General features: G+C 40.9%; 1 protein-coding gene across 3 annotated transcripts in view; it reads right to left on the reverse strand.

Annotated features, from left to right (window-relative positions):
* Positions 1 to 14147: 14147 nt before the first annotated feature.
* Positions 14148 to 18445, reverse strand: part of nfatc1 (nuclear factor of activated T cells 1) — a 75092-nt gene continuing 70794 nt past the window's right edge. For all 3 annotated transcript variants that reach the window (XM_064341402.1, XM_064341417.1, XM_064341410.1), the window contains one exon: positions 14148 to 16884. In XM_064341402.1, coding sequence (XP_064197472.1) covers positions 16829 to 16884 — 56 coding nt within the window. In that variant the 3' untranslated portion in view covers positions 14148 to 16828. The remainder of the gene's footprint in view (positions 16885 to 18445) is intronic.

Here is an 18445-nt window from a genome sequence, read left to right on the forward strand (position 1 = left end):
AGTTTAGTTTAGTTTATTTGACAAAATTAAAACACATAGATCAAAAGACTTGCATGTGAAGAAATTGTCAAGGATAACGCGAAAACAAGGATAACACGAAAACAAGGACTTATTCCCATCGTGGTCCTTGATCGGTCCATCAGCCATAGCAAGATAATATCAGGCTTCAAAAGAACAACATGACATACAAAGATTCTTACCACAGTCTAAAAAACATAATCATACTATAACTACTATTTAAATCGCATACAATTTACGCCCATTTTAATTCACAGTGCTACATTATAGTATATTTATTACAGGTATTTACATTATGTTTTATTTATAACCTGACTAACCTACAGTACCTGGTATACAGCCCTACAGCCATAGTGCAATTAATCATATTTCCTTTCCACACAATATTCCCTGGTTGACACAATAGCAAGGTATAAATAATTCTAAAATGGAAATCCAGAATACAGTATCCCCTTTGATTATTGGATGTTAAAATTATATCAATAATACTAATCATTACAATTACAACAAATAAAGTTGCAGTAAACACAAGGATATCCTTCATGTACTGTAATCCAAAAAGATGTTGGTTAATTCCCTGAATTAATCTTTTACACAGAACACTTTCATAGACAGCAGAGTGGTTGCAAACTAAAGCTGAATGAAGTTCATCCCAGACCTGGAATATTATGCTCAGGAGAGGCCACGCCTTCCTCACCCTAGAGGCTACACTGTTACTTATTCAAACACTTGTAATCTCAACTGGACTTTTATAACTCTTTGTTTTGCCATGACTCGTTTTGCCAGTTGATTCAAAGCACACAATTTGTAGACCCAACAGAAGTTCAGCTTTGTAGTCTTTACATTTCATTTTATTTCTCCCTTCTTTTGAAGCAGAAGCATTCTGATTCGTCTGTTGCTTACAATGCATGTTCATGAATGGGTGGAAGCTAGTACTGGGTAGCTTCCGCATTCTGAATCTCATCTGCTTTTGTGAGCCATCATGCTATGTGATGGACCTGAGCCTTGCCAGAAACTTCTACTGAGACCGGGAGGACCTGAGACCTGAGTCACGCGTTTTACTAAAGGTTCCAGTATATCATGAAATAATATTCTTCCCGTAATATCCTCTGCCCTGTGCTGCCTTTCACAGTGACTTACTGCAAACTATTTTTTGTTATTCTCACATCCTCTCATGACTCATTGCTTTGTACCGTACCGAGAAGCGTGTGTACTTAACTCGCCTGGTTGTCTGTTTATCCTTTGAAAAACAATTTGGCTAGATGTATGGACCGTGACATTACTACAAGGTTTGAAGGACTACACTCTTCTTCAAACCGTCTTCAGACCACATAAGCATAATACTTTAACAATTTATACACTGTATATGTAATTCGCAGGGATCTGCAGGAGTGTTTTCAAATCTCACTGGCGCCTGGAGAGTATGTATTTGACTGAGTCTGCTCTCATTGTTCTGTTTGTTTATACGTGGTTTATTTATCCTTGGTTATCTTTTGCTGCATATTTACATAATAATAATAATAATAATAATAATAATAATAATAATAATAATAATAATAATAACAATAACGGGAAGGTGTTCCCTGGCTGTTTACAAAATATCAAGTCAGAGTGATGTAATCTGTTGTAATCTATCTGCTAAACCATGAAATTAGTAAAAAAAAAAAAAAAAAGAGCAAAGTACCATCTGGCTTTTGTTCTGTAAGGCTAACATCATTTCAGAACCCCCCTCACAAAAAAAATATAAAATAAAACAGATAGCCAGTTAGCTTTCACAACCACAGGTCAGTGTGTGAAAAAGCCAAAGCTGGCGAGACGTTGTGTGTATGTGTGTGTGTGTGTGTGTGTGTGTGCGCGTGTGTGTGCGTGCACACGCGTGTGTGTGTGTGTGTGCGTATGTGCTAAGATATTGCTCTGCTTGAAACAGTGTCCCTGAGGATGACTCTTGCCTGAAGGTTGCTGAGGTGATGAAGGCTGGGAGACACAGTGTGACGAACAGGCCTCAGGGCAATGCATCACAACTGTTCCATAGCCTTAATTCACATTCAGACCAGTCATGCTGCGTTTTCAACTGCAATAATGTTGTTTGTCTAAAGGTGTATAAATTCAAACATATGCAACTATTCTCTACTTACTTTTGATCAATGCAAAATACTAACATAGGTCCTTGAATATCAAATTCCAACAGAAGTACTGGTACTCAAAATTACTGCGGTGATGAGGTAAATCAAATTGAAACGTATCATTTAGCCTCAATAATGACGTGTCTAAACCTATGCTGCTCATTACGGAGGGTTTACAATAAGAACATCAAGTACCATAAGGAACAAAGCACAGAGAACAGAAGTCACCTGTCAGTCTTCCATCAGCTCCCCCCAGTCTGTTCCACTCTCATGTCAGCTACAACACTAACACTGTGAGGTCGACATTTCCCCTAAATGGAGGAAACATCTTTACTGCTTTTATGAATACATTAATGGCTAACACTATCAGACCTTCAGCCACTGCGCCTTTTTGGATACGGTTAGAGTAGGATGATAATGGACCACTCTCATCACGCTGTGTCTCTCAAAACCAGAATGCACACAGTAAAATGCTCAGTGTTCATTAATCTCTAACGGAGTTTATATGGGTCCAATAGGGAGCAAATGTACTCAACCAGAGTACAACGCAATCTATCAGCTGATTTAACACTGAAAACTTTACTTTGACAGGTACATATTAGAACAGTGGCCAGCGAGAGTGAGTGCCCCGAAGATTCAAAGACCTCTTGCCCCCAGCTTTCTTATTCATAGAGCTCAGCAATAACTACTGCACGTGCAGGCTACATGCAGTACAAATGGGAATTAAACAAGGGTCTAGGGTACCTGTTTAGCCATGGTTTTGTGCACTGCGCATTGTTCATATTGAGCCATTGTTCAAATTCACGACAATCAAATTCATATCAGCTGTTCACACAAATCAGTTTGTTCCGCACTAATTCCTAGCCATGGTACTGTCATATTATGAGAATAAGCACAGCTGGAATGCTTATTGACTAATTGGCTTACTGTAACAAGCATTGCATTTTTATTCAATTCATTGACATTGCGTTTCAGTCAGAGATAGAAGTTAGCATGCATGTTACACTCTGGAGAGAGTCTGACATTTATAAATTCCCTTGTTTCTATCCCATGTGCTTATTCCTTACCGCACGCAATATAGCATCAACGCTGTAAGTAGAACTGGGTTTGGTGTGTGTTGATTGTAACCTTGGGAATGGTGCTGATGAGACAATGGGTGGAGGCAGCCGGAATCTCTCACTCTCCCAGCACATCATTATACCCTATGTGTGACATTGTCTCATTCAACCCATACAACGGATGAAGCATCTCTGCTGCCAGGCCTACGCCCTGCTGCTGGTCCTGATAAATAATCAGGCATCAAATATGGGCCTTGCTTCAGATATGTTACAATGACCTGGATAAGGGTCCTCTCCTGAATTGCTGCTAAAAACACTCCAAAGGGCACTTCCTCCTTTAGACCAGTGGATGTCACTCAAGACCTTGTAAAAAAAAATTGGCAACAGTCACCCTCATAAGCACAAACCCTTCGCTTTCAAATTGGTAAAGAGCTTTGTTGAGTGACTGTTGACGCAGCTGAACTTCTGTGTGAGTTTGTACCCTGTATCCTGTATACCCTTGAGTGGAACTACAACTTTCGTGTTATTTTTTAAATGGATTTCCGGGTATTTCAAGTTATTTTTTAAAATGGGTAATAGGTAATGTACTGTAAAATACTGCAGCTGCTGCAAAATGCTAAAGATTAGTTCAAGGTGAAATTCATTCGAAATCATTCAAAATGGAGCTATGTAGGTCATAGCCATATTTTTTGACATGTCGCGTTGATGTCAGAAGAATGGTTCTACCACAGTTTCTTCCGCATGCTGTCAGGCTGTGACATTAGAAGAGTCTGCAAAGAAACAAAGAGTATCATTGCTCGCCCCTGGGTGCAGTAACAGCTTTTACTGTAACAAAGACATCAATTTCTCACTAATCTATTTTTTGTTCACGTAGCTATATTAGGATTGTAGTAGTATGCTGTATGGTTTTATATCGATGTCAGCCATATGAATCTGATTTGTATTACTGTTCTAATTTTGCATGACTTAACTTACATTTATTGCTTTCTTGGTGTTACATTGTCAGGCAACCTACTAGCATGTTTGACAAGAGAGATGAAAACCTCAGAAATTGTCACATGAACTGACATGACAATCCCATTCAATATTGCGTCACTTTTTCCAGCCTTGGTTTTTACTGTAGCTACAGGATGTTAGCTATGTGAATATGATTTGTACTATAGTTCTAAGTTGGCTTAAGTAAACTTACATTTAGGGTTCGATTGATGTTCCGCTTACGCTCACTTGTCTGTGAATGTTATTAGCTGTAAGTCTGGCATTGCTCACATATCTCTGGTGGATGCACTTACGCTCTCGTTCATTGCAGGTCGCTCTGGATAAGAGCGTCTGCTAAATGAATGTAATGTAAATTGAAGTGCTGTACTGAGACACTGGCTTAAGTAGTGAAGTATTGGTCCCAATGTCCACATTTGCGCTGCTCATTTTACAGAAGATTAGATACAGTATTGTATAGATTTGATGACTCCGGACAGCCTAGCCAGTTTAAATCAAACCTCATCCTCACCCAGAAGCCATTTCTTCAAAATTTGATTGTAATAAGTGCAATGCAGGCAATTCAGACAGACCAACAAAAACTGAGTCCATCGAAATGGTATGCAAATAGAACCCCCCAATATACCCACCAAGCAGGGAGTCTCATCAGAAAATATTTTCACCTTGACTAAATGTACTGGTGCATAACAGTACTATTACTTCTTGTCCTGGCTATGATTTGTTTTGAATCATATGAACACACTTGTATCATGGTATAACAACAATGATTGCTGTGTTGACATGCAAAATAATACACAAAGAATAACATTTTTAAATCAAGGATTGGAAAAAGTGACTGTATGGGTTTAGTTTGAGTGCACCTAACAGGTTCTGAATATTTCATCTCTTGCTTGCAATGCAATGATACGCTTTGTTTCTTTGCCTAATCTTTTGCCACCATAGCCTATTGGACAGCAGGTAAACAAAAGATGCATGTTCTGGTGGAACCATCCTTCTAATGACAAGCAGAGAGGTCAATGAATTAGGCTGTGTGCTTTGGGCAGTGCCAAACATCTTACTTTGAACTAATTTAATTTTAACAGCCTTGATGTCTGACATTACCTACTACCATTACCAAAACTTTATAAAATGTTGCAGTTCCACTTTAAGAGAGGTATTTGCCTCGAGATAAAACCAGATCCATAAACGGAGTAGTAAATTTGTGAATATTCTCTCCCAGATGATGGTGTCTGGTAAGCAGGGTAATATTACTAGCATTTTTTCAGCCAAACATAGCACGACTGATGCATTGCTTTTCCATTATTGCTGAAGTTATTATACGTGATTTCTGCTTCCCAAGGGATTTAATTGTGAGCGTTCCTCCTGTCTGTGCTCCCACATTTCTTTAAGGGAAGGGGATTAGACATCATTGCTGGTGGAAGCTACTGTCTGGAAGTTCAGCCCCTCCCTCTCTTTCTCCCTGACTCCGTCCTGCTGAGTGCACCACGGTCACACAAAGTTCTCACCTTATTATTGGGCATCCGATGATGGGATGCAGCACTTTGCCACAGACACTCTCTAGTAACCAGATGCCCAGCTCCAGTGTGCCTTTTATCCTCTGTTTTTCCTCACTTTAGGAGTTTCCACTTGGTAACAGGACCATTTTGGTGTATGTTACAGTTCCTGGATATTCATGAAGAGTTTTATGTAGTGACAAAAAGTTCCGTTCCACCCTTATCTTGTTCTTGCTATTGGTCTTTGCTAATGCTCCCCATAATATTCATAACATGTATGTAACTGATACTTCAGTTATACAGAATTTCCAGTGTTAAGGATATGAATGTTTGTCTATTGAATATGTTGCTTTGCTTAACCACTGTTTCCTTTAACTGGTCCTGCCTCAATGCGGACCGTTTCTGGGGTGGCAACAATGCATCCTTGTTGACTTTGTCGTAAAAAAAAAAAATCATAATTACAGTTACCCACTTTCACTGGATCTCTCAGTTCTCTCTGTTCATGCGCTTGGCATGCTTCAGGATCATAATTTCAATTTAAAACACATGAGGGGAAATCCTAGCTCAGGAAACTCTTTTTAATGGCTAGATCTGGGATGTAGGAATGCAGTGAATGATTGAATATGTGAAAGTGCCAAGAACGTTCAGGTCTAGCCTAGCATTATGTAATCAACTGTTCCTGTGCCACAGTATATAGTCTAGTAAAGACGGAAGAATCCGAAAGAGCAACAAACCCAAGAGCGATTCTCAAAAACCCCTGTCAGGCTGTAGTTATTTTTTCGCAGCCTGAGATACCATATTGAAATCAATACAAGTTTTCTTTTACACTGATCACACAAAGGGAAAGTTAAAAGGTTTCAGACAAAGTGACTTATCTTTTTTACACGCTGATGTGTGAAATTCTATATTTCCCTGCAGTCTGAAACATATGGATTCTATAGGACTTTGGCTGTGCAGAGGAATGCTTTTTTATTTATGTGATTAAGTCATGTCTGGGTCTCTCTATCTCCACCTGCTTCTCTGCTTTCTGAGACCTTGGAGTGAAGACGTTCGCTTGTTGACACGAACCCTCGCTACTGCGCTATCCCGTCCAAGATAATCACGGGTGCCATTTTGGAGCAGGGTTCAACTCGCTCAGAGGTGCACGCGTGGGCCTGCTGGGCTTCAGGTCATTTTAAGGGAACGCACTTTTTTAACTTCTTGGCTGGTCTTAATGCGATATTAATATTTCATCCATTAGATGCCTGCGTATGATCAAAAGTTAAAAGCAACACTTGAGACTGATCTTCAACAAAAAGCCTTTTATAATAAAACATTCATTAAAAAAGCAGCTTGTCTGATTATTGATTACAGAGCTGCACTTGCGGTCTGGGTCTGTTAGTGCAGCGCGGAGCTGATGGAGGCAGTCCTGGTGGTGGCTGTCGCTGAGTGAGACTATTGATAGAGGCCGTCCTGATAAACTGTGAAATTAGAGGCCATTGTGATTTATGATGCCATAATTCAAGCTGTATAGACAGAGAGACTATCTGGAGAGAGACCGCTCTGATTGAGGCTGTCCTGATAGAGGGTATTGTGATGGAGGCTATGCTGGTAGAGGATATTGTGATTGAGGCTCTCCTTGTAGAGGGTATTGTGATGGAGGCTATGCTGGTAGAGGGTATTGTGGTTGAGGCTGTCCAGATTGAGGGTATTGTGATTGAGGGTCTTCAGAGAGAGGGTATTTGCGATGGAGGCTCTGCTGGTGGAGGGTTTTGTAATTGAGGCTGTCCTAATTCAGGCTGCATGGATAGACAGACTGCTCTGAGAGAGGCCAGTCCATTTGAACCTGTCCTGACAGACACACAGTAGCATGCCAGTGTTAATTCAATTCTAATAGAGTACATATGAGTCCCGTACAGACCATATGCACTCTATAAGAGTTTATTTAACAGTGAACACTTCACTGTGTACAATCCCTAATCAGTGTCCCTGATTCATAGACGCTTTCCCTTCTCAGGCTTGGGTGACCCAATGTGTATACGGCTTTTCTGCCAATTCTTTATCCATTAAAAAAACATTTTCTTGTCATTGCAATGTTAGTTTGGGAAGGTACATGCTGGTGTTCTCTGAGACACACTGTACCAGCTGCAGCTCCATTTTCTCTGAAGTTGAGCAGCTGAGTTGCACAGTACAGTCATCACTTTTCAGACCATCACATGTGCACCAGAGGCAGTCAGAATGCAGGCACCAGTGAGTAAGCCTGGGGGGAGCACCCCCCCCCCCCCACTCCCCCGAAAATTCCAATCAATGTATTAAATGCCTGTAATAAAGAATTCAGTCCAAGTGTTCCAAAAACATCTTTGCTCTTTGCAATGCTTCATGTCACTACAGCCCACAAAGAAAGAAGCATTACAAAGCTGAACAGAATTAAGGGAAAGCTGTTCTCTGAACAGATTGACTTTGCTGTGAGAACACAGGGACATTGAGATGATATCTTCTGCTCAAATATGAGGTGGTTAGGCTTGGTTCTATAAGGTAGGAAGCAGTCTTCTTTGTTATTATTCTGGTTCTGTTGTAAATTTCATTTTTAATAAATTTAATCATAGTCCCAAAATGACTGCGCTCAGACTTAAATTGGGCGCGTGATTTAATTAATGAATCAAAGAAAGAAGGCTCCACACATCAAAAGATGCCTCAAACACACTTGAAGCTGAATCTTTTAATGGAAGACTTACGACAAACGTTTCTGTGTTGAGCTTTCTTCAGTGTGGAGAATCACTGAAATGTCTTCATACAGAAGAAAGCTCAATGCTGAAATGTTTGACATGTCTTCAATGAAAATATATTGTGTTTAAGGCATCTTTTGGGTTGCGGAGCCTTCTCTTCCTTCAGTTTAGTCAAACATAACATTGTGACAGACAGGAGTCTGGACATTTTGTAAGTTTGTGTGTGTGTATTTTGTGTAGCCAGGAATTAATTTGTGGGCTGACCACCGCTAGCACCCTGCCCCCATGATGAATTCCTAGCTATGTCATTGGTAGGCACCCAACTGACCATAACTTCCCTTGTATAATGATGATAATGGGGTAGCTCTGATTTGTTAGCTGTTAGCTATTCATGAAGCGATGAAACTCCCATTGTTAACATTATAAACCACACAGCACCAGCATGTCATGATACCAACTGGAGCAACCTACTGTAGAATACAGAATTACACACAGGAGCTGAATGTAAATGGTAAATGGACTGCATTTATATAGCGCTTTTATCCAAAGCGCTTTACAATTGCTGCCTCTCATTCACCAGAGCAGTTAGGGATTAGATGTCTTGCTCAGGGACACTTCGACATGCCCAGGGCGGGGATCGAACCGGCAACCCTCCGACTGCTAGACAACCGCTTTTACCTCCTGAGCTACGTCTGGTCTGAATATAGATAGTTTCTGCTGGCTCTTCTGGGACTTCCTGTCCTTTGTGGAAGTACTTCCTCTCAGATGCTGGTGACAGACCAGCTAGAGCACAGCTGGGCACTGAGCAGTCACGTCCATAGGAAGATTGTCATCCTCGTGTTAGTCAGGACTCAGGAGGCGATGAGTTTGGAACGCATCAGACACAGTTAAAAATATATATTTTCTGCTTCAGGAACATCTCATATAGAGCCCAGTACCATCATTGAGAATGGCCACATTGGCCAAATAAGCTTTGTTTGTATACCCATTACTATGCTACCATGAGACAATGTGCTGCATGCCAGCCAGATGTGGACTTATCTTTGTTCAGCATTCTGCTGTTACCACACGTGGCATGTATTATGGAAGCAAGTTCCCATGCATGAACACTGGCAGGAACACTTTTAAAGTTGCAGATTCAACAGGAAGTACTGGGGTGTTTACATCAGTGAATACGATGTGCACCAAAACCTCATGAGCCCAGGGAAAATAGTTCGCTTGGCTCCAAGAGCATTTGAAACCGATTTGAAATGGAAGTTTTTCATATGATCCATTTACTGAAAATGTGTGCTTTCAGAAAACCTCCAATAAGAAGTGCTCACACAAGGATTCAGGAAATGTATTTTATTTGTTTTCTGTTCACTGCCCCATGGGCTGAACGAAATTCCAGATGTCAGACAATGGAGATCGAGAGGCCTTCAGTTCAATTCAATTCAGTTCAGTTCAGTTCAGTTCAATTCTATTCCATTGACACTGTCACATACAATTTACAGAGGGAATACAAAAGAAAATTTGGCAGAAAACAAAGCCTGAAACCCCTAAAGAGTGGGCAATTGAGGTAAAAAAAAAACAAAAAACAAGCACAAAACCGTCCAGACCCACGGCGCACCTGTACAAAGTGTCATGAGTAAAACTTGGCTAACTATATAGCTAGCTAGCTATGGCATGTCCTCACCTCTGTAATGTTATTTGTTGTCCTCCGTGTGTCCATACATCTGCATTGGTGGTAGGCGCTAACTAGGTTAACTAAAGTAGGTGAAACGCTAACATGTTAGGGTTAGCTAAAGTAACACTAGGCGATAAAGCTGAGCTTAAAAATCTTGTGCCGTTCAAAGTGATGATTTTGGGAGATGCACCTGCGCATGCGTCCCACCAAATGTCTCTCTCAGGTCGTCCATGAGTGAGTGAGTGAGTGACCACAATTTGCCACGCATAGCCCACGGCTGCAGGCAGTCCTGCGCGCCGTGGGAAAAATACCCACTGTGAAGAAAAATGCTCAAACAGATGGGAAGATGGGAAGAAATCTTAAGAGGAACCTGGCTATAGAGGGGGACCCTGTCCTCCTGCGGCTGGGCCAGTGTAATAGTTCATATAGAACTGATGGTAACAGAAATGTAATGAGGGGTCTAGCAGAGCAAACGATACAATGGGCTGGGCAGGTTACACTCAGAGGTAGTTAAGCTAGCTGGTAAAACAAGCAGTCCGAGCAGAGAGATGCATAGTAATATGCAATTCAGAGGGGTGTGGTGATGCATCAAGGTCTCCAGGTTACGTCATGGCAGGGGCTTGAACCAGGACAGGGAAGAGGCTGGAGAGGTCTACTAACTCAGATCTTTTTGAAGTACAAATGTGAGAATGGCCTTTGGAAGAGAGGATTTTTATGTCAACAGTTTTCAGTCTCCGGACCTTCTCCCCATGCAAGGCCGGGTGGCGCACGCCTCATGGTGTCAACCAGAGGTCAGCTGGCCCATGTCTGGGTTGTCCATTAGAAGGCTATTTAGCTTATTATTTCATCAGTGGGAGTGATAGACCAGCAAAAAAGAATCATTATCCGCACCCCCCCACCCCACCCTCGCGAGCGATCAATAATGAAAGATCATTAAAATGAATAGATGCATGTCCCTTTCTCTCCGGTTGCTAATTGTGAAATCAGTGTCAGGGGAAGGAAGATTGAAAGAGAGTGAGGCCTTAAAAGGCTCCTCTAGCTGTCAGGAACTCATCTCCGAGATCACAAGGATGTCCGATGACAAGCCTTCTTTTCAGACCTTTAAGACTCTTGCTTTTAAACCCTTAAGAGCGACGCGTGCCGCTCAATATGATTGCGTCCACATGTCCGCTCGGAGCATGGCCATTCAAAAGAGCACATTTGTGTGCCAGTTCCAGATAGCGCATGAATATTTCACTGGTCTTTATGATAAATAACTTGAAATTACCCAAGACAAATACAGTGCATCGATGAAACACCTTTGTTAGTTCGCGAGCAGCATTTGTTCTATCTGGAAGCTCTGTGCTCTGTGTGAGTCGACACAAGCAAAGCGCTTTGTTTCGCACGTTAGGAAACGAGGCAGCAGTGGAAAGTGATGAAAAGTAAAAGTGGAGGTCAAACGTTGAGCCATTTCCATCACACCTGTATGACTTTGTAAAGGAAATCTGCCAGTTTGAAGATGGATAATTTCACTGGGCCAGTGGGGTATCCAGTCCTTGGGCGCTATTGTGCTACATTTGGGCAAAGAACGCCTCCTGTTCCTTTGATTTTATGTCTAGAAGAACAGAGACAAAAATCCTATTTCTTACAAGTTCTTATAAGACAAAAAATATGAATGTCCTGCATGGTCAAGTAATCATCCCATTAATGTCACCCCTGCGGGACATCAGAGGTGCCCTCCTTGACCGAGGTGCATCCACAATTTATGGCGCACAGATGTTCAAAGGCAGAGGGGGTGAGAGCGATGTCACTTAAATGAATCCCAGCACGTCGCCCCCACTTCTGCCTTTGTGCTTAGTTTATAAAAGCCAGCATAAGAGGCACTCTGGGATTACAATAGGAAAAGAAGAGGTCTAATAAAGATGAATGGACAAGCTGTAACTTCGGGGCTGTCCTGCGTGCAGGGAGAAGGAAAAATGGGCTCCTCAGACATGCGTTATGTATGGTATAATATGCAGGGCTTTCATGTTTATCCGCAAAGCAGACACCCTTTTCTGTGATGACTAGACTTTTACACATATCTTATGCACGACGCTATGTGATGAGAGTAATTCTGATTTAGTGCCTTGCTTAGCAGGTTACAGCTGTATCACGCCAACCTGGCTGTGAACCCGCAGCCGGACAGTTTGGTTCTCTAACCACCAGACCATAAGGACAGCCACATGCGCAAATCTGATCTTTGACAATCACTTTCGGACATTGTGTATGATGCTTCTACTTTGGCCTGGTAATGTGCATTTGGCCTTGTTAGTAGATCTGGATAATACAATATAATATTTTGTTTTGTTTGGGAAGGGGTCAATGGTCTTCAACCAGTAGAAGTAAAACAACCGGCGGTAGATTTGTCTGATTTTATTTAAGCCTGGCAGGTTTGTTTAGGCTTTAACCACATTGTACATCTGTGGGCATGACTATGCAAATCCGGTTGAATCTTACATACACCTCCCCAAATACACACACACACACACACGCACGAATGCATGCACGCACGCACACACGCACGCACACACACACACACACACACACACCTGCATAGTCCTACACTCTGGCCAGATGTCTCTCTTCCACAACCTCATTGCATGGTTGATTCTCCCAGTCACAATGTCTGTCTGTACACAGTAGCAGAACAGGCATCCCAGAGCAGTCAGGCCAGCAGAATCATTGGCCGCCTTCTGACACAGACCGAAGACCCACCTCTTCAGACTGCATCTTCTTTCCCCTCCCCCTACTATGCCCACTGAAAATGATCTTTTCTGCTAATTCAGGTGATAGTATTTTAATGATGTGGTTTATATTTTTATGGTTTTATGTTTGTATTCGTAGTTTGTATTCATTAAAAATGTGGTATTTTGGTTTTTGGTTAGCACAGTTAACTTGCAATAGTGCTTAAATGATACATCTATACTCACTGTTCTGTGAGTATTGCTAGCCAGGAATGGTACTGTTGTTCATACCAATCAGGTGAACGTATGTACAGTATATCTTTCTTACACTAAAGTCATTCTGGATAACAGCATATGCTTATTAAATGTAATGTAGTCTGCACACGAGAGACATGCAATATGAAAATGCATACATTGGAGTATGTTTTTGTGCTTCTTTATTGTATATACAGACACAAAATACAGGGTATTTGCAAACATTACATTATCATCTGTCAGAGGTAACCATAGCATATAAATATTACAACTTGATTTAAAAGAAGAAGAGAAAGAAGAGGAGGAGGAAGAAGAAGAAGAAAGCTGGATATAAAAACAAATTGGGAAAAAAGTGTGACTGGAGCTTTAAATAGGGAGACTATTTTGGGACGGGCTTGGACGAGCACGCGGAGGGCAGGGCTGTGTTCTGTCACCATGGCGATGGCGGATTTGGAATTTCACTCCATGGAAAAAGTCTGGAGGACTGGCAGGTGGTACACAGGAGCGTGGCATGGGTCCCATGGCAGACAACTGTTTTTCACCATGACCCCGCCCCAACCCCCCTTCCCCACCCCACCCCGCTGATGCACAAAAAAGACGTCATCAAAAGCTATATTGGAACTTTTCACTATAAATACCTCGCTGCGGCCATCGCTTACAAAGTACGAATGGCTAAGCTTCAATCTGTCGGGTGAAACAAATAGCGCAAAGTTATCCACATACGTTAATGTGAGTTTTAATTTAGCCAGTCACTTTTGAACTTTTCAAAATAAAAATAAAAAACCAGGAATACATAATGCATGTGTGAATATATTCCTTATATGCATTAAAATATGTAAATTATTTAGACTTTTACACATGCTTTGTTTTGCATTTGTTATGGAGCATATTTGGCAGTATAATGAACTTTAAGATATATTCCACGATACATGCCTAAAATTACAAATGCGAGAGTGAGGATAATAGGTTCAAATTTAAATATAGGCAGCGTGTTTGACAAAACTGGATTCCTAAAATGGGGATTTCATATTCTAAAATATATAACCTCTATGTGAGGGGGCTTGTGCTTAATGAAAAGCGAACCTCATTTTTGAAACCCTGCATAGGGGGGAAAGAGCCTCATATATCAATCTGTCTGTTTATATTTAAACATTTATTAGGCATATAGGGAGAAGCCTAATTCCTCCCTAGTTTTATACGGTCAATTGGTAAAAGAAAAAAAAAGAGGAAAAGGCAAAGAAATATGCTGAAGGTCTTAAACTAAAACGTAGCCATATGGTCAAGGAATGGAAAGGAAATACGGAATACATTCAACATGCACAGACAAATAAAAAATGGGGGTAATTGATTCAATATGATTATTTTACATGGAAAATATTGTTTCAACCTTCAAGGCAAATTTGCCATGGCGCTCTGACACATTATATCACCCAGGACAGTCAGAAGAATCAAAAATAACATAATAATATCTGTTAATAACTGCCACGGAGAGAGGAGTATGCCACTATTTCTTGATCATGCCAAGGGCAAAGAGAGCAATATAAAAAAGCAGAGGCTGACAAAAACCATTACGAGTCTCTTTGTAAAATGCCTATACACATTTGGAGCCACATTATATCCTTGTCTTCACAGTAATGTGCAAATATTACGAATATGGCTTTTTAAATATTTTTTTTGAAGACCATGTACTGTATACATGAAACGCCCTTTTAAATCCCCATAAATATTTCATATTCAGAAGGAAATACATTTTCACTGTGTGCCAGGCTATGAGTTTGATTTACAATCATGTCTAGCTGAGAAAAGAACGATAAGGCACTAAGTATAACTATCCCATACTTAATCATGCTACCACATACTTTATGAGTGGAAAAGTCATTCCTATGTATTTACTTAGCTATGTAAAGGTAATAGTAAGCTAAATTATAATTAGCATTGGTACTGCTTGCATGCTCGAGAAAGATATTTACAATGCACAAATAATGACACTTAACGATGTGGAAGATCTTTGATCTTCATTGAGAAGAAATCTTGTTGTTCAGTTTGACATCCTTTCTTTGGATACTCAAAATGTAGATGTGTGGACACCAAAACCGGTATAGACTGAAAATACTACCTAAAGTGCATTCATTCTCTGACAAGGCTACCTATTGATCACTTACTACAGATTCTAATAGCCAAAGAAGCTCGAACAATAACCACACCAAAAGTAAAATCCTTTGGTATCAAGTACGCCATTATTGCCAGCTTTATTCCTTTTTTCCCCTTCAGACGGAAAAAAGAAATGACAGAGAATAAACTTGAGATATATTAGGAAATATCAGTTGTATTTACATGCACTCTTACTTACATTTAGTCTTACCAAAATGCTGGGCCAGGCATAATTTCTTGTGTACAATTTCAAATAATCTCTGGAATCCTGCAGAAAAAATACTCCATTCACGGTATGTAGACCCAAGCTTTCAAAGCAAGCTGATACAAAAGCTGGGAAAGGCCCGGTTGTTAATTACTGGTTAGAAAATGCCAATAATATTTTTCATGATTGAACGAGATCACATATTTGACACCTGTTCCTGGAACATCAACAAACACAATTTTCCCAAAGAAATTAGATGATCTTTGTTGAAGTAGAGTATTAAAGTTTTTTTGATCAGAGGGCACAGAATTATGAACTCAGATGGGCGGAACTATCAATGGAGAACAGACTGAAGAGCAGACTGGTCAATAATTGACAGCACATGGAATGCTCCATTTGTTAATTTACCCATCTAGCACTCTCTTGTCAAACAATCTATTTTTTGTTCAGCCCAGACATCTGATGTTATAACATAATCTGACACGTCTCACTACTCAAAGTCTCTGTTCATGTCTCTGAAAGCACAACGCTTCTGCTTAGCTCTGATTGGTTTTAAGTTCCATCCAGAATTCAGCAATGTGATGTGTCACACTCCTTGTGCTTTCTGCGGGAATCAACAATCTACACCACAGTTAAGAAATATATAAATGTTGGTGTTTTTACTCTTGTTGGCATGACTCATTCGTTACTTAGAGAAATAGGAAAACGGCAAAATAGCTACCAAAGAATTTCTAAACAAGATTAAGGCATACATTATTGGTACAAAGGACATTAGGCATGCTTAATTATCAATGGACCCTAGGATAGAGATAAAAGGCAATACAAGTACAATCCTTGGACTTTGCTTCCAGCTGTCTTCCTGTAAACATTATTAAAAAAAGAAAGAAACTTTAAAAAAAGATTGCAATAATATTGATACGAAATGTGACTAGGTTAAAACTAACAACACATTTTGCGTCTCAGTTTGTTGGCGATGTAAGGCACCTATTATGGCTGCTCCTTTCTGATAGGATGCTATAACCGAACAATGGCGCCCAGAGTGTCAACTGTCCTGTTGTGTGAGTAACACAAAGAGCAGTTCATTTTTTTGAAATATCAAAAAAAGGATTCTTGGTCCATGGAAGAGCATCTTTTTTTAAGGCAGAGTGAATTTTGGTGATTGTCGTTGATTTTTTTTTCTCTTTCGAGGTAAGGCTTTTTCCAAACGCGACATTCAATCGCGTTATTTTTGAAGCTTGAAACGCAACAGTGCGGTCTCCGTAGACACAGCGTGTTCCGGATTCTGATGGTCAGGAAGTTGGGTTTGCGTGGGACTGGGGTGAGAACTGGGAGCATGTGGGCCCTGAAAAAGGTCACTGTCATAGCACGAATGCATTGTCATGGATCCGTTCCGTCCCCTTCTCTTCCTGTGCTCCGTTGAGCGGGCATTCGACGATTACAATTGCCGGGTCTTGAACATCTAGGCGTGGCTGTGGACTGAAATGCTGGAGAGGTCGTTGCGTATTATTTCATTAACTGTGGAGACAAAAGAGAACAAAAAGGCGCATTTGTTAATAACTTACTTCTGTATAATTACTGCCAGCAATGTGTGTCTGCACCAGTGTTCAGTCAAAAATCACACCACACTTAGTCCCTGGCTTCTGTTCCCAAGAAATAACTATAATCTAGCAAAGACATGGAAAGTTAGGTAGCTGTAGTGATCTCCTCAATATACTCCACCAAATTGTTAGTGGTAATGGGACAATTGTTTATTTCAAGTTGGGGGGAAAAAAGAAATAAAACAAAGGGCAAAAAACAACAAAAACTGCACTTCATTGTGAACTTGAGGCCTGAAAGAAAAAAAGCTAACATCCACACTGCGTGAGCTGGGGCGTCTGATGGCGAGTGTGAGAAACTGGCTGGCCCCTACCCCCGGAGACTTGCGGTCTTGTCTGTCCCACTTCCCTGCTCACGACCGACCCCACACAGTTCCCACACTCGCTCGCTATCGGCAGGGCTCTCTGGCCACTGAGGAGGAAGCGGCAGGACACAGCGGGGGCCGGCCAGGGCAGAGTAAACAGTGCTGTGTCCGTGGGCTCGGTGATAAAGGAAGATACGCGGCTGCCATGACACCACCACCACCCCCAAGTCACCAGCCTGCGATGAGGTCACACTCAGCCCCGTGGAGCCAGGACAGGAAGATGTCTCACTCTCTGTCTCTTTCTCTACCTCCCTATTTTTTTTTTGCTCTCCCTCGTTCTTCTCTTCATTCCTATCTCCTATTACATTTCTTCCTCTCTGTCCATCCCTGTCATTCTCTTTATCTTTTGCTTTGACTCTCTTCCCCCTTTTCTCTATCTTCCTCCATTCAGTGCCAAAGTCTATCCAGTTTATCAGTTCCAGCTCCTGGAAGTCTGCATAACCACACCAATATGACCCTACTGCACAGTGTCTCAGAATTCTGCAATGTATGAAGAGTTGTCATTTGGTTAGTCGTTTGGCTATTGCATTGCAATATTGAAGGGCATTAGCAAGATTAGGATTTAGAGATATCAGTGAGATTAGAAATGAACAGTTTAGAACATAATATGATGTGTTTAGATGACTGCTGATTTCATAAATGGGAAAATGTAATTTGCACTGTAACACCACAAAACATTATATTCAAAATCAAACACCTTCATACTCATTTCAACATCTAGATATTGCAGGGTTATAAGGCAATAACAGCAAACAGTAGTAGAGCAAGCTGTCAGACTGAGAACAGTAGCATAAACACGCAGCCTCCACTGAAGTCTCTCGATTAGCATTTCCATTTGACAAACAAATCTCAACCCCATCCCCCAATAGCTTGTTCCATTTGAGGTTGACAAGGTTGCTTCAATAATGCAAGGTGCTTACTTTCACAAGCCGAGAGAAAGCAAAACAGTGATTTAATAGTTTGCAAGGTATCACAAAATTCACTGAAGTTCAGCGCTTGAGTCAATAGCAGAAACCACTTCCCAGTTTCCTCAACTTAAAAAGAAAATGATACACCTTTATATTTTTTTATCCCATAAGAAAATGAGTGTGCTCATGACATTTCACTGCTCACTGG

Source organism: Anguilla rostrata, chromosome 1, assembly GCF_018555375.3.
Source record: "Anguilla rostrata isolate EN2019 chromosome 1, ASM1855537v3, whole genome shotgun sequence".
NCBI classification, from domain to species: domain Eukaryota; kingdom Metazoa; phylum Chordata; class Actinopteri; order Anguilliformes; family Anguillidae; genus Anguilla; species Anguilla rostrata.